At 37.0% G+C, this 16,370-nt stretch overlaps 1 protein-coding gene across 1 annotated transcript in view; it reads left to right on the forward strand.

Annotated features, from left to right (window-relative positions):
* CCDC146 (coiled-coil domain containing 146) overlaps positions 1-16,370 on the forward strand; it is a 66,053-nt gene that overhangs the window by 33,647 nt on the left and 16,036 nt on the right. Inside the window, 6 exon segments of the mRNA XM_086462424.1 lie at positions 7,711-7,772; positions 8,302-8,471; positions 9,084-9,157; positions 10,487-10,714; positions 11,485-11,671; positions 15,339-15,434. Coding sequence (XP_086318550.1) covers positions 7,711-7,772; positions 8,302-8,471; positions 9,084-9,157; positions 10,487-10,714; positions 11,485-11,671; positions 15,339-15,434 — 817 coding nt within the window.

Below are 16,370 nucleotides of genomic sequence, written 5' to 3' on the forward strand. Positions count from 1 at the left end.
AGCTTGATATTGTATATACTTTAATTATCTGCATGTATGAGTGTGTTGCACTTGAAGCTTTTGTAGTAAACTTATAAACAGTACTATTGCATTTTTTAAAATACGTACCTATGGAGATGAATTAATATTTTCGTTTTGTGGATTTTTTTTACCCTTCTTCAATCAAGCTGTAGTGTAGGTGGTGCATATAAATACAAAAAAAAATCCGTCAGCAGCTCAGCAGTTAAAACTATTTTTCTACGAGGAGAGCAGGGGCACTGTACAAACTGCACAGAGCAGATTTTTCTGGCAGTTCTTTCTTGAAATTTTTTTTTAGAGCCAAATGTTTGCTCTAAGAGAGAAAGAAACTTGAGAAAGAAGCAAATCGGGAGTGGGAGAAGTAAAGAAACATAGAAAGCATCTGGAAAAAATTATTTGCTATGAGATAACTAAGCAACATGAAGTTTCCTGAAACAAGTATTAAATACAGAATTTATTGCAATTTCTAAGCAGTCCAGAAATGAGCTCTTCAAAATATCATGCTTTTTACCCATTTTTCCTCATATCTTATGAACATTTTTCACTGATTTTGCATCACTTTTCCAAAAAATAATGGGGTTTTATATGTTCAGGGGATATTTACTCATACTCTATTTTCCACCTCTAGTCAAAAGGAGGTTTCTGTCCTATGCAAAATGCAGGTATTGTTTCAATTACCCTTGCACATTTACTGCATTAATTTTTATATATGAGTTGAATAACCTATATTACAGATTAAAAATATACCTTTTCGGTCAGTCATACTGTGAAAAATATTCTTTCACTTTAATAAGAAACTTCCTCTGTTTGGTCTTATGTATTGCATGAGATCAAAACCAGCTGTACAGTCTGACCAGAGGTCTGTATGGCGCAGTATCTAACGGCAACTAAAAGTGCAACCCCCAGCTATTTGTGATGCAGGGATTTCATGAGCCAAATACAGTCCTCTGTAATTAGGAATCCTCAGCTGACCCCTCCCCCTTGACCTCCTCCTGTCTCCTCCTCAACTGTATAAACTTCTGGCGTTGCAACATCCTAGGCAACAAGTTCCACAGATTAACTACACAAGAACTACCACCTCCTTTCTAGTTTGAACCTGACTCCTAGCAGTTTCATTTCATGCCATGTAGTTCTTGTATTGGATGAGACAGTGAACATCTGATCCTCTCTTCATTTTCACTGCTGCAGGACGGTTTGGTAGATCTCCTGCCCCCTCCCTTAATTTGTCAGTTTTCTAAACTGAAGAGCTACAGATTACTTAATTTTTCCTTGTTTGGAATCTGTTTCATGCCTGCTGGTAACATTGGGTCTTATGTGTGTTGTGGGTGTGGAGTGAGGAGGATGTGCCTTGGTTATGTGTGGATTTGGTTATCATGAGAGAAGATACTGCTTTCCAGAAAGGACAGGGGTTTTAATGTTGGCATGGTGTAGAATGAACAGGACTGGCATATATCTGTGCGGGGAATGCATGAGTGAATGTGGTGGGGAAATGAGAAATGAGCTATGAAGAAAAACAGATAATGGACATGAATACATGTTTGTGAAGAAGGGACGGGTGTGATGCCTGTGAAAGACAGTGAAAACCAATGTCCAGAATAGAGTTGGGAGTAGCAGGTGACCTAATAGTAACACCGATGTAAAATGAAGATCTATATGCCTGATGGAGTTATACAAATAACAAAGCAATGTCTTCTGAAATATCTGTATGCATGGGTGGTGTCATGAGGGGAAGCTGCATCAAAATATTGTAAGTTTGCTGTCAGGTGACTGCTTGGTTTCCTTCATTTCTCAGAAGGACAGAAACTCATGGTCCAGCCTCTCTTGGCCCTTGATTTCTCTGGAGCACAGTTTCTCTCCTATGTTGTCCAACTGTGTTAACACAGTCCCAGCTGTGCTTGGCACTTAGAAGTAAACTTCTCTTTGGGAATTATGACTAATGGCTGTTTAGTCTGAAAACAAATATATTACTTATTTATCTTGTTATGTATAGCAGGAGGGGAACATGGAGGAGAAAAGCTTTTGAAGGGAATATCTGCGTCTCTTATCTATTGCTTTATGCTTTTCTTAGAAGTCTTGGATCTTGTCTGCTCAGAAATACTGTTGAGCTGGAAGAGAGAGAGAGCCTCTGCAGATCTTCTGCTTCCCTGTTTCTGTAAGCCTTTCCTTCTCTGAAGCATCTCTCTACTCTCTGCTGCCTTTGCTTCCTGCCTCAGTTCACTTTCTCTGATAGCTAAGGACATTTAGCACCCTTTTGGCTACATGTAGTTGGGTCAGTCATACTGTCACATTCAAATCTGACAACAGTAAACTTTTTCTCTTGAAGAGTCACATGGATATACCACAATATTAGCAAAGTTATTTTTTGCCTCAAGATCTCTTAATATTCTGTTCTCTTCCATATTTCATTTCCCATTTGCTTACCTCTCTAAACAATTTTTTCCAGATCAGATACCTTTTTCAACAGCTGAAGGAGATATTTCATCTTCTATTTTAAATCTTTATTGTTCCAATGAGCAGTCAGCATTCCCAGAGTAAATTTAAATTGCTTTTGGCACTGTAGTATCAGCAGGTTTTCAGAAATTTGTGACTTTTTTCATAGCTTGGGTAGACACATGAGGTATTCCGAAGCAGCTCCGATGCACTTCAGCTGTTGGGGAACTCACGCTGAGTGTGACCGCATGGATGTGGTGTGCTCCCACTGTAGGAGTGTGCCTCCTCTTCCAGTTTGTGTTCCTGTTCTGCTGTGCGATTGTGGTGGGTTCGTTGCTAGTGTGTCTGCCTGAGTGCTCAGCACAGGAGGGGAGCAACAGTTGAAGGATTCTACTGAGATTATAAAGTTTGGGCCACTACCAGAGCTGACTCCAGGAGTATTCTTCCTCTCAAAAACTATTAGGCAAGTGTAATAAAGTAAAACGAAAAATAGTGATCCCAATTCAGTTCTGGTACAATTGCATTCAGAGCCATGAGGTTTCTTCATATAACTGGGACCGAACAAGCCTCAGTAAATAAGAATATAGATCAAAAAAATCAGATGAGCACAAGAACAAGGAAAGGATCAATGTGATGAGCAAAGATTTTTTCTAGCTTGAAGAAACTTTTCATTTTAATGTCCATGTGAGGCTTAGAGTCCTGGTTTGTGAGACAAAATAAAGCAAAGCTGCTTTTCGTTGTCAGGCAATAATAACAATAGTTTATGATTGAGAAATAATAAATATATAATCTAAATGAATTTATAATCTAAACCATGTATTTAAAAGTAAGCAATTGATTTGTAATTAAATTATCTATAACAAGAGTTTGTGAGGTTAAAGGTGCCTGATTCTTGAAAACAATTTTATTTTAAAGCTAGGTCAAATCTACAGCCCTCACAGTCGTTTGTGCAGGTAACAAAATGGTTATTCACTGGAGTACTATGTGCCATTGCATGCAAGTCAGGATTGCAAAACTAAGTTTGTCCTTGCAGAAGCATTGCGAATATGGAAAATTATTTCAATGCTTGTAATTATTTCAGGATTAGTCACTCAATAATTAAAAAGTGAAAAGTTAAGCTTCTGTCCATAGTTTTTCTAGTAAAGAATTACAAGCCATAAGTAAAATAAATCGAGTTAGAGTTGAAGTTGTTATCAACTAGTCTTGTGACTGCATTCTCTGGTACATACAAACTAGTTACAGCTAAGAACCTTACAGGAACTTCATGCTGGTAACTTGTCGGCTGTGATACCTTCTACCTGTGGCCACTAGATTTTAGTTGTGGGGTGCTGAGCACCTCCTGTGGATTCCTCAGCAATTCCAGCTATGTGTCAGAGTGGCTGAAGGAGTTTGGTTTCTTGCTGATGGGATTCACAAGGATAATAACATTCTGGATATTTTGTGAGCTGAGGAACTGAAATGACTCTGTTGACAACTACCACTCCATTTCTTAATCTCGCTGACTTAATTTTTTTATTTCTGTGTCAGTTTGCAGCTGTAGACATCTCTCAGGGAAAAGTCTGGAATGTATTTTCATTAATGGTCCAATTTTCTGTGTGCTTTTTTTTTTTTTAACTCTACATCTGCACCCATGATAGCTTTTCATGTATGGCACTGCTATTAAGCTTCACGAAATTAAGCAAACCAGTGTGAGAAACATTTGCAAGCGTTGATGCTTAAACTGAGTTTCATCTTTTCATTATGTGTGTTGTTGTAAGTACAATAATGATAAAGATAAAAACCACATGATGTTGAAAAATACACTCATCAAAGAAGGGCTATAAAACAATGGGAGTTATAAAAGCCTAATGCCAGTTGCAGCTACTGTTTGTTGTAGTGATTGATGTCTAAGTATTCTATAGGCGCTCATGAGGCTGATGTCCATGTATCACAGATTACAAGATTCAAATGCTAAATGGAAACACCAGATTTTCTCTGCTTACCCTACATTAAGCTTCTGTGTCCATTTAACTATTAAACCAGAGACTGAATTTAAAATCTTTGAAGAATCTTATTCAATCTCTTAATCTGAGTTAATCATCTTGATCTCTCTTTAGAGTCAACAGAGAAATACGTTGTCTTCAACCAGCAATTTATCTCTTCCTAAAATAGGCACCTGGGGTGTCAGATGCCCTGCCCTTTGGAGGTCCATGGTTTTATCCCTGACAGTAAGGAAGCCTGGGGATGCATAGGGGTACCTGGCTAACTTTGGGATATAGGCAGCTGAACCAAACTCATTGCACAAAATGGAGAGATTCAACTTCTTTCTTTTACCCTCTTTTTCTTTTCACACCTTCACTGTTTTTTGTGAGGAAGTATTTGATCTGCCAGCTCTTAAGGTAACTTGATGCTTGCCATTCAGCGTTGCCTTTGTTTGTCACACAAAATGAGGTGTTCAAATCATTTTACTTTTGCTGGATGGAAAAGTTTTTGTTGTGAAACCTGAATGGCTCAACAGGAATCTGTCCTCATGAGTGAGGAATGTGACAAAAGAAAAACAGTGTCAACTTCGCTCTCCCTCCTGATTTTTGGGATTGCTCTTTTGATTGTCTGGCATGATATTAAAGTGGGCACAGCACAGCCTGATGACAAGCAATGCAGTACTTCTTTAATCAGTTTGCACAGGACTTATTTAATCAGTTTTTGTGGCAGTCAAACAGTTACGGGTATTTGCGCCAAGTGGACGTACATTATAATTAGTGTGATTATGCCAGTCCCAAGGATTTCAACTAGGAATCCTCCCAAAAAGTGTTGGGAATATGGATTGTCCTTATTAACATATTTGTAAACTTAAACAACCTGTTGATAGGTGCAAATGTTGTGTTTGACCCACGTGGCATTCCAACACAATATACTTAGTTGTAGCTTATGGGCACAGTACAGAGGAGCAGACCAAAGCTGCTGTCGCAGAATCGAAGTAGCTCAGTTTTTAATGCAGTTTGATCCTGTGCTCTCCCTCGTTGACTTTAAACAGTGTAAAATAAAAGGAGTAGTTCCTGAGCCCCACTGCAGCAAAGAATAAATCACCTTATGGTGTTTCCTTCTACCCACATGTACTTGTACTATACACCTGCAAAATACTCCTTTGTCTTTCTTTACTCTTCTGTGCAATTTCTTAAATTATAGAACTTTTTTAGTAATTCATTTTATCAATTCTTGGGGAAGACTCATCTAAATTCAACTTTTTTTCTTTAAAAGATATTTTTTGCTACCTCGTTCACTCTGTGGGTGTTCACACACTGGCATTCAAATTAGTTTTTAGACTTACCAGTCCCTGTAGAGGCATACTTGAACTCTGGCCATACAAATAGATATACATGCTGTAATCAACAACATCTTCTCTGTGCCTTTATTTTCTCTTTCCTCTTCATCTGAGCCAGAGCTTGTCCTTCACTTTTTTTTTTTTTTTTTTGATTGGAACACCACCAACCCAATTCTCTTTTTTGACAGTTTTCTTTCCTTGACTGGAAAGATGTCAACTGAGGCTTCCAGGTATAAGCTTTGCTCCTTTTGTTGGAGGACCAAAATATATGAAACAATTTACTGGGGGCAGGCAGGGAGTCTTAAATTGGCACTGATAAAGAGTTGAGCACAAGATCCTAGGGACAATCCTCCATGAGCCTGGCTGCTAGGAGACTGACCTCTCTCTCTATGACCACCACCTTCTGAAACTTGGACCATGACCACGCAAAGTCTTAGGCTGCCTCTGAAAAGTTTCAGAGAAAAAAAAAAAGAAATACCAATCATCTGTCTCTCTTCTGTATCAACCACGTTCAGAGGCAACTGCAATAGCTGCTTTGGGTACACAGGGCTGCCCCAGGACCCACTTGCCATAGTTTACAGCTCCAGGGGACACAGCTATTTCATGACAGCCTGTCCCCTTATCTTAATAGCCCCTTATTTACAGTGTTATTTATTCTAACAGACTGCCTTGAGTCTCAAGGAGGCCCGACCAGTACATCCTCCAGCTGGAGTTACAAACAGAAATTTAAGTGCTGAAGTTGGTTCTTTGCTGGGATATCCGGGACAGAGGATTTGCTTGTTCCACCCATTCCCCGGCTGCAATCTTTACTCCTTTATAGCCAGAGACACAAAAATGTCATCATAGGTGTCATCATCTTGCAACTACATTGCAAGAACCTGCCTCCTTGTTCCAAATCAATAGCACAAGGACTTAATTAAGCTCACTTTGGTGGTGACAGCATGCAAACTGCTGTAGCCCATTTACCTCCTACAGGTGTAGAATTTATTCCGTTCATGCACTGGGGATGTATTGACATATTTCTTCACTAGGGCTAGCTTTTTATATTTGGCAGTATTTACCTGTCCACCACCAAGAAGCTCTCTATTGTCAGTCCAATAAGCTTGTTGATTCAGGTCCATTTTTGTACTCAATCCTTCATCTTTCTCAGGGCAGCGTTACCAAAAATACATCCAGAAGATTTAAGAGGTTTCCTATTATTTTTTTCCTCCTTCTTCCCTCCTTCAGCATCTGTCTCTTGCTGCCTGAAATTAAGTTGCAACATAGTTTTGGATATAGGTTAAGATCACCATGGCTATTCAATCTAGTTTTCTACTATACCCCACTGACTTTTAGTCTAGAACCCCTGTCACTTTTCAAGTTTTTTTTTTTCACAGGACCCTGGCCAGATTTGAGGAGTTTCACTTACAGTTGTTTGCAGTGTGAATGTCTGCATGAGCAATCTCTCAAAGAAAGAAGAAAGTTTCTTACTAGCAACTGCAGTTTCTTTGATGTGTGATGCCTTTGTGGATATTTATAACCAACCCACCTCCTCTTTCCTTTTGCCTCAGTCCCATGTTAAAAATTTCTTTCCTGAAGTTGGGAGAAACTGTGGGTGTAGGGTGCCATCTGACCTGTTGTACTCTGCTGGTATAAAGACACTCTTTGGGTATAAAGACAAGGGTGAATGAGGTGTAAATGCATCCCTGCAGGAGGTGATAAGTCCAAGAAGAATCAGGTTCAAAAGTTTAGGTGTGTGTACTGTAGAAAAAGCCTGCATATGTACAACTGACAGTCTTTCAGGACTTCCAGTTACGAGTCAACAACCTTCCTTCAAATCTGTACACCCTTCAGTCGTCCCTGGTGAGAATTCACCACAGTCTAACACAAAATGGGCTTCCACACTTTTTTACTGTTTACTATATTATAGTAATATTTATTATATTACTAATATATTTAGCTCTGTTTTGACTGTCCTGTAGTTTGCAAGAAGAAAAAAGGCTTCTGGAAAATGAATATGAAAGAATTCCAAAACAAAGGGTAAGTACAAAACATGAAAAAAGCCATCCTTTATATTCTGTCTGCTAACATATAAAAACATCAGTGAAAATGTTTTCATGGTGTGTAGCTCTAGAGTTTATTTAAAATCTGGAATAAATAGAAAAATAAAGAGGTAGATTTTGTGGGAGAGGGTATATTATATCACTCAGGTTTGATAACTCTAGGGCAAGCAACGAATAACTGATTCAGCAAAGATCTGGATTTCCTTAAGTTTGCTCAAGAATTCAGCAAATGCATGTAAAGATAGCTGGAGGTTTTTGGTTCTAGGATGTGAGTATGGAAAGTACATTTGCAGTCATAAATCCTGATGAATATATGTGGGTTTGTTGGAAATAAAATTCCGCTGGTTATTGACAGATGAAGCACACATCTGCTAAAAAATTGTATTTCATAACTTGTAAAAATTGTTATCATCATTCAATGTTAATGATTCTGTAATGTCACAAGCCTGCAAAATGTAAAAGGGAAAATAAAATTAATCTGATCTTTTACTTCATTTTTAAAGGAAGCAGACAAGAAAATTAAACAGTTGAAAGAAAGTTGTGATGAGCTCTGCAAAGAAGTAATCCAAAGGAAAGCATAAATTGCTGCAATAAAAGAAGATGTTTCATCCAAGCAAAAGCTGATGTTGATAGATAAGAAAGAAATGGAAAAGCTTCTGGAGAAGCAGGCTAATTTAAAAGTAACATAAAATTAACTGTGTGTATGTATATCTGTGTGTGTGTGTGCATGTATGTGTTTATGGGTACATGCTTTGTCCAAGGAAATGATGAATCTTCTGGATGTTGTTTGTCATTCCAAATTCATTAGGTGGCATTACATCATCTTTCAACAGGCACGAAACATGCTGCTGTGCCATATCCATGATTACTCCTTTAGGAAATAATAATAATAGTCATGGCTTTGATTTAAAAATGGTTTCTATAATGACATGTTGCTATTTTTTGTTATTGTAGGCTGCTCTAACATATGTTCACATTCAAGTTAATACAGGTTTATGCTGAGGATTAAAAAACATACCCAGGTCTTTGCTGCTTTCCTTTCCAAGGTATAGATAACATAATCAGATGTATTAATAATATTCAAGCATAATTTTTATCTTGCAGGCAGAATTAAATCGTAAATATCAATGTTTATTTTCAAAAGGAGCAGCTACAATTCCCTAGGACAAGCTCAAGTAATTCAAAAACATGTTTTCCTGCCCGTTTTCACAGCAGTTCTAGGTGAATATTACTTCTATGAAATCTCATCAGATTTTGAGGCTATTAAGTTAACATTTCTCTTTTGTCACTAGGATGAGCTAGTTAAGATCCTTGGTGTTCCAGCACAACTCGGAAAAGAAACGGAGAAGATGAATCAGAAAAAAATGTATGCTTGTAATAAATAAGTATATACACATAAATATGTGTCTATGACTTCTTTTCACCCATTTGTTATAGAGATGATTGAGTATAGCTGTTGGTTAAAATTAGGATCAACTTTTGAAAAAGGATCTATAATCCACTTAAAATCCACTTACTGTACTGAAAAATAGTGTATTGAGTGAAACATAAATTTAAGTACAACGAAGAAAAATTTAGAACGAAGCTTGGCCAAAATTTGCTAAACCATCTTACTGTGTGCTGTGTTACTGTATATCAGGTCTACTTAGTAGATTTTAAAGGGAAAATAATGTTACCATGTAATCTAGCAATTAGGCTTTTTTACAAAAAAGTGACTGTATATTATCTTATCTCTATTGGCCCCAGTGAAACTAGCAGCTTTCACAGCTAACAGTCTGGCCTGAGCTGATAATCATTCTCCCTTGATACTTCTGTACCAGTTTTTTAGTCAGAGGTGCTTTGCTGTAAGCTCCTGATGTGAATTCTGGTCTCTAATATTTCAACACGGAAAATGTAAGCCAGTAGCCAGCCTTTTCTTTCTCTTGTGTAGCTGGGTTTTTTCTCCCCAGCAGCATGACATGTGCTGCTTTCTGTATGTGTAAAATCTAATTAGCACTGTGCAGTTTCAGCCAGGTCAATCACAGACCCTAACAGTCCAGTTGCCATCCCTGTGAACAATGGGTTTTTTACCCCATTCAGGCACAGGGTTACACTGCAGTTTTTGTGTGTCCTGCCCATTTGTAATATAGAAATTGTTTGACTATGTTAAATTTCTCAGTTTTAAAACTTGTATAATGGTTTTTCTTCCACATTTTCCTCGCTACTCTGCTTAATGCAACTCTACCATCACAAACATAAGAAGTTTTTCCTATAGTGTTATAGAGAAGCAATTTTAAAAAAACCAACCAATACATTGTGTAGATTGCTATTAATGAAGTGTTTAAATGATTCTTTGCACTTGTGTCATGTCACAGAATGGACTAACCAGAGTTCACAGTCTTGGAAATAATATTTAGAAGTGTCACACCCGCGTACCTAGTAACGTTGACAGAAACCAGTTTAGCAGAACTCTCCTTAACGCTATCATGGTGCTAAACTCCCTGTTAGTCCCATGGCTATCTGCAATTTTATTGTTAAACTGTATTGGCATTTGAAGATTTTCACTGTATGCAGTCTGCTTTCAAACATTTCATGTAGATAGTTGTGATGTTGAAATGATTTTGTGTGTCCATGAAAACTGGTGACTTACATTTTGCCATTTAAATATGTGTGTGGAAATGTTAACCCCTACAGTTTTGTTAAAATATATCCACAGTGATACAGAGAAGAAGAAAGAAGCCCTTAATGACCAAATAAAAGAGTTGAATGGTACCTTGGAAGCCATTGAAAAAAGGACTGAAGAGATTTTGCAAGAAAAAGAAGATGTAATGAAGGAACTGGATGAGAAACAAATTTTGCTGGAAAGCAAAGAACAAGAATGCATTACTTTGACAAAATTACTACGAATTAGCAGAGAGAAGGAATCAGCGATCCTATCAGACAGGTTAGAGTAGTAGACATAAGCCATGTAGTATGAGTGAACAATTCTCTGTTCTCAAAGATCTATTTCTTTTTTTCTGCTGTATTGCTTATGTTTTCAAGTTCTATGCTGCAACTGGGCTGAACTAGAAATTATCAGGCTAGTTTTTTTACTTCAGAATTGTTTATATAAATTACTGGAATCTAGGATCTGTCTCGGAGAACAACATCAGAAAGCAGAGCATTTGATAAAATCCTGGGAGAATGAAACTGGATTTTGCTCCTCTTTAATATTCCCTTGAATTATGATTTACATATACTTGGTAAAGTAAAAAAAACTATTAGGTTGATTGCAAGCTTCAAATGATTCCTTCTTTGCAGAGGAAGATGCGTAGTTGTAACCATGGCCATATGCTCAGCAGCAATGCTTTTTCCCTTTAAAGTTTTGTGTTAAAGGATAGTGGCACTTTAAATTGAAATAGTTAAGGGAAATGAACATGTAAATATTCTCTCCTACTAAAACGTGTTTTCCTCTTCTTATAAGTAATAGTTTCTCTGGAATTTTTAGCATGTTTAGAACAGACTGTGAGATCTCATTTACATCATCAGAAATACCATAATTGATTAAAGTTATAAAATTGCTCACTTTTCAGGTAATTTGTGAAAGTAGTTTATGAGTTTATCTTGCTGCTCAGCCATAATGATGAAGTACTCAAAACCCATTAAAATAATCATGTATGTTTGCACATGTGTCTTGGTCAAGTTACCTCTTTCTGACATTCTGTGTCTATATAGAGAAGCTCTGGAAGAGAGTTTAAATAAATGTGTCTTGGAGAAATAAAAGCAACATGATATTCTCATTCACAATCAAACACAGAAAGATAGAGAACTGAGAAATTTAAAAAAGATGCAGTTACAACTGAGTATGATTTCTGATTCCTTGGAACAAGATAAGTCACAGCATAGAAGACTCAAGTTAGAGGTCTGTATGAATGCATTGATCATAAGGTTTCTAAATTTTCTTGTAAGAAATCCGTCTATGAAATCTTTTGACTGGTCCTAAAAGGGGGAAGGGGAGAAGACTGTTTTAAGTCTTATGCATATAAAAGTGTCAAGAGTGCTGCTACAACTACCAAACCTCTAGATGCTCTGCCTGTAATAAAAACACTCCATCAAGATATATTTGAACTATTCTTAAGAAATAGATTTTAGGTGGGAGCATCCTATCAAGGAGAACCAGAAGATTACATTGGCACCGTGGTGTCATGTCTTCCTTTAAAGCACTGCGGAATTGTGATAATTTATGAGTGAAATAATATAGTCACTTGCCTATTGCCATCAAAGAAATTTGTATCAGAAAAATAGAGCCAAGTACTCTCTGGCTCCCAAATGATGAAAATATACATATTTTTTAAAATTGAAGGTTGTTTCTACATTACTGTAAATAATTTATAATGTATTTAACATTATTCCAGGGAACAGCAAACTAGCACTATATAAAGTTTGGTATTAAATAATGTTAAATAATGTTCTCTTTATTCCCACTCAAATTTAACCTTCCTCGTTTCCTCCCTGCATTAGTATTTCACTCATTCCTCTTCCCATACTGATTTTTCTGTTTTATTTGTGCCTTTTACTATGCTGATTTTAAAGGTCAGTCTCATTCTGCTTGTCTATTCAAAGCATTTCCTTTCTTTTCTCCTTCCAATTCTCTTTTAAAAATTTACTTTGTCTGCAACTTTTTTTGTATTATCTTCCTCTCATCACTGGTTCTTCCATTCTCTTTCTTAAACTTTTCTCCTATACTAGCTCCTTGCTTAGTGTAAATTTTAAGTCAGTCTTATAAAATTAATCTTGCTTAGCCAGGTGGATATTTTTTCGTAGGACTTGATGTTTCCTACCTTGACACAGTGTCCTTGAATTTTTTCTTGGTCCTTCTAAGGAATGCAGGACAGAAAAAAGTTTTATGTACGTTACTGTAAAGTTTTTTAAAATAACTATATGATATCAAAACTCATACATGCTTAGCCTTGCTATTTAAACAACTCTAAACATTACTCAATAATATTTAATATTATTAAATAAGAAGAAATTTTTTCTCTCTCCACTGAAATTCCTCCCGAATTCACATGTGTATTAATTACCAGTAATATAAGCCCACCTGGGAGGAGGGAGGAAAGCTCTATAACTACACAAAAAAGTTTTAGACTGAATTTTCTGAAATATTGATTAAAGGGCTGACTCATATTCCAGACTTTGATCTTAAAGCTCATACTGAGTTTCTGTCAAGTATCAGCTAAAAGAATCTGTGAAATGGTATTTTTTCCTGTGTTCTTGTTGAAGAAATATTCAGAGAGGGAGGACCACAATTGTTCAAAATCATGTAATACTAAAATCAAATGCTGTAACTCACTGACGGCTGTGGTTAGAATTCACAGTCCTGGGTGAGATCCAAACCCAACCCAACCCAACCCTTCACACTGTGAAAGGGCGAGACCTGTAATGAGACCCTTAAAGGTTAAGTTGCATTGCAAAGGATTCCCGCAGTGCTAATGCCAGGTTCTCCTGTAGGCTTGTATGCATCTTGCAAGTAGCATCAGCATGAGGAGCGGGGGAAAGGAAATGGCAGTAAAGGTAGAAGTAGAATGCTGAGCAGTATTTTACTCCAGAAAGTTGCAAGATGCTACCCTGATGCGAACAGGCCATGGCAATATAGATGTTTCAGCCCATCCTCCCATGCTCTGTGTTTTCCCCGATTCCTTTCTTGGCTCTTTTAGAAAAGCAAATGTGAAATCACCGTTCCCCTACAGCATGGTCAGTTCAAATGCAGTACTGGAGTACAAAAGACTAGAGTGGCAAGCTTGATTCTGCTTGGCTTTTGCTATCTTGAGACTATTTTAATTTGGAAGACTTGGGAGCACACCTAGGAAAAGTTAAAATATTTGAAGTAGTTGAAGTTCCTTTAACTGCTTAAAAAGCCAGATTTACATTTATTCGTTGTGATTCCAAGTGAAAAATTCACAAGAATTAATTGCTAGTATAAAAATGTGATTGCAGAAGCAGCAGTACATCAGTGTGCTTCCCCAAATTTCTTTACATTAAATCACATGCTCAGTGCAGAGTGACTGGTTTGTAGAATAAGGAAATTACAGGAACACTTCCTTCAAATGTGTTTTTCTTCTTAGTAAGTTGTGAAAGGTCAGATATTGCTAAACACCAACATTCTGTGTGAAAGAGAATTGGCCTTTCCAGCTGTTGCCAGCCCAGAGCAGAACTGCTCTTCCTTGCCATGCACGCCTTCTCTTCAGTCAGGCCAACGCAGAGACAGCCAAAAGTGCCTAAGTTTAGTCACGTCTTATGTGAACAAAAGTCCTTAATGGATTAAAGATGTTTATATGAGCTTTCTACTTTTAGACTCAATAACTTGATGGCATCTTTAGAATCCCGTCTTGAAAATGTGGAAATGCCTACTTACAGACACTGCAGCCTTTTACACAGCAGAAGTGGTGACTAATATATGCTCCACAGAAAAGCCGTGTTTGCTCCCTCCACAGGAGTGAAAGTAACTTGCTTGGAATAGGTTCTATTGACCTTTTAGCAAACCTAAGTCTAGTCAAATTCAGAGTTGGCAGCTAAAACCAAAGTAACTCCACAGTTCGACCCTTACTGTGCTTCTTGTTTCCCTTTCCCTTGCAGGTGAACATCATCTGCTTTTATAGTATTATCATAAAGCGACAACCATAAGTGCAAGGCATCTCATGATCTGTATTGAGGTATAGTGTTTTGAACTCTAACATCTGGTTGAGATCTGAGAAAGACACCATCGGGTTGCATGTATTACCTTTGAATAGCTTCCAGATGTGTCATTCGGTGTCATGTTCTTCCCACCTGTATGAATGACAGATTTGCAATTACGGAGAGGCCACATATGCCTGCATAGTTAGCCTGCTGTACTTATTTCTTACTTATAACCGTAAAGAATTTTTAAGTGAAGTATTACTGTGAGGCAAATACAACCTTTCACCTTACAAGTTATATCATGCAAGTAGTATGTAGCGGGATTGCTCAGATATATTTTAGTCAGAAGGTAGTTTCTAGTGTGTCTTCCTTCACACACCTCATTTTAAAATAAACACATTTTCCCATAATGTACAAGAAAAATAGTACATAACTGTTTATGTTGATAGTTTTGACTTTCAGGGTCTATGGAGGAAACAGGAAAATCCTACTTTAATAAAAAAAAGCAAAAAATGTATCAAATCTACACAGAAATGAATTACTGACGATATTAAAATCGGTGGTAGATCTATTTTTTTCCTTTAGTAAGTTCAGAATTTCACTCAGAAAATCCTCTGAATATTTGCTTTTTAGTGACAGTTTGGTTCTGAAAAACATAATCCTTATAAATTCAATACTTAAACTGGGCTTATAGTTTAGTGCTTATAGTTAAATTCTTAAAAGAAAAATTTGAGAAACTTGGATATGTTGCTGAGGAACTCTACTCAATGAAGAACTCTTGGACTAGCTATTTTCACGAGACAGAAAATTAATTTCTTAATTTGTGTAACTAATTCAAATAGGTTATCTGCAGTTTACATTATTCACGTATTTTGTTTACATCACTCAGTGTGCTTGGTTTATTTTTGTAGGCAGAAGCTATCCCTAAAAGTAACAGAGTATTATTAGAAAGACGACGAGAACTGCAGAAGGAAATTGAAATGACCAAGAGAAGTTTAGCTGAACAGGTGCTGAGTTCTGCTTTCTCATGCTTTTTCACTGTAACAGTTTGGTTTTAATCATGAGAATAAAGGGATTGTTTGAAGAAAAAATATGGGAGTTTCTAGCTGCACTTTCTGGTGAGAAAACATGCAATAGTATTTGTTCAATTTTAAAGACAACTTGTTTGTCATATTTAAAAAAATTTTTTTAGGTGTTACTGGTCACATACTGGAAGGCAGAAAGCAAATCTACTTTCTAGGCTAAGTCATTCTGAATATTGTTAATGACATTACAAGTAGAAATATGATTTGGATATGGCACACTGTCTTGTTGAAAGAAGGACAATTCAGCATTTTTAACGTTATCATTTTTCATCTTCAGACTTTTGTCGTTTGCAGATGTCTGTCAATAATCAGCAGAGCTGTATGTAGTCTGGAAATGCAGATGTTTTGATTATGAAAGTATTAGTAGTTGCCACTATATTAAGGACTTTATAAGACACAATGTATTTCGGGCATACTGTCTTAAGATCACACCTCCTTATCTTCTTTCCCTTATATCCATTTTCTTTTTGTGCTGTCTTTGAATTTGTTAGCATCATCAGGTGGGATTCAGCTTGTGTTTGAATACGTATACGTTTGGTATCTACATGTCACTATTGTGTATGAGATATAAATCTAATGTGCCACCATAGTCAACAACAATCTAGTCATGTAGTCAGCGGAGCCCAGGAAGCCATCCATTCACCTCCCCCTAAAGAGGTTGGCCTACACTGGGTAAAACAAATAGCTCCTTAGAGTTCACTGGCTGTATTGACTGAATCTCCAGCAACTCTTGGCATCTAGATACTTAGCTCTATTTCAGATGTCTAAATTTGGTCTCTTAATGTGAAAGCTCAGTGTCATCCATTGTGTAGTATGGACATGTGAGCTTATTTGAAGATCATATGGCCATAAGGAACC

The sequence above is a fragment of the Leptosomus discolor genome, chromosome 1, assembly GCF_034619465.1.
Source record: "Leptosomus discolor isolate bLepDis1 chromosome 1, bLepDis1.hap2, whole genome shotgun sequence".
NCBI lineage: Eukaryota > Metazoa > Chordata > Aves > Leptosomiformes > Leptosomidae > Leptosomus > Leptosomus discolor.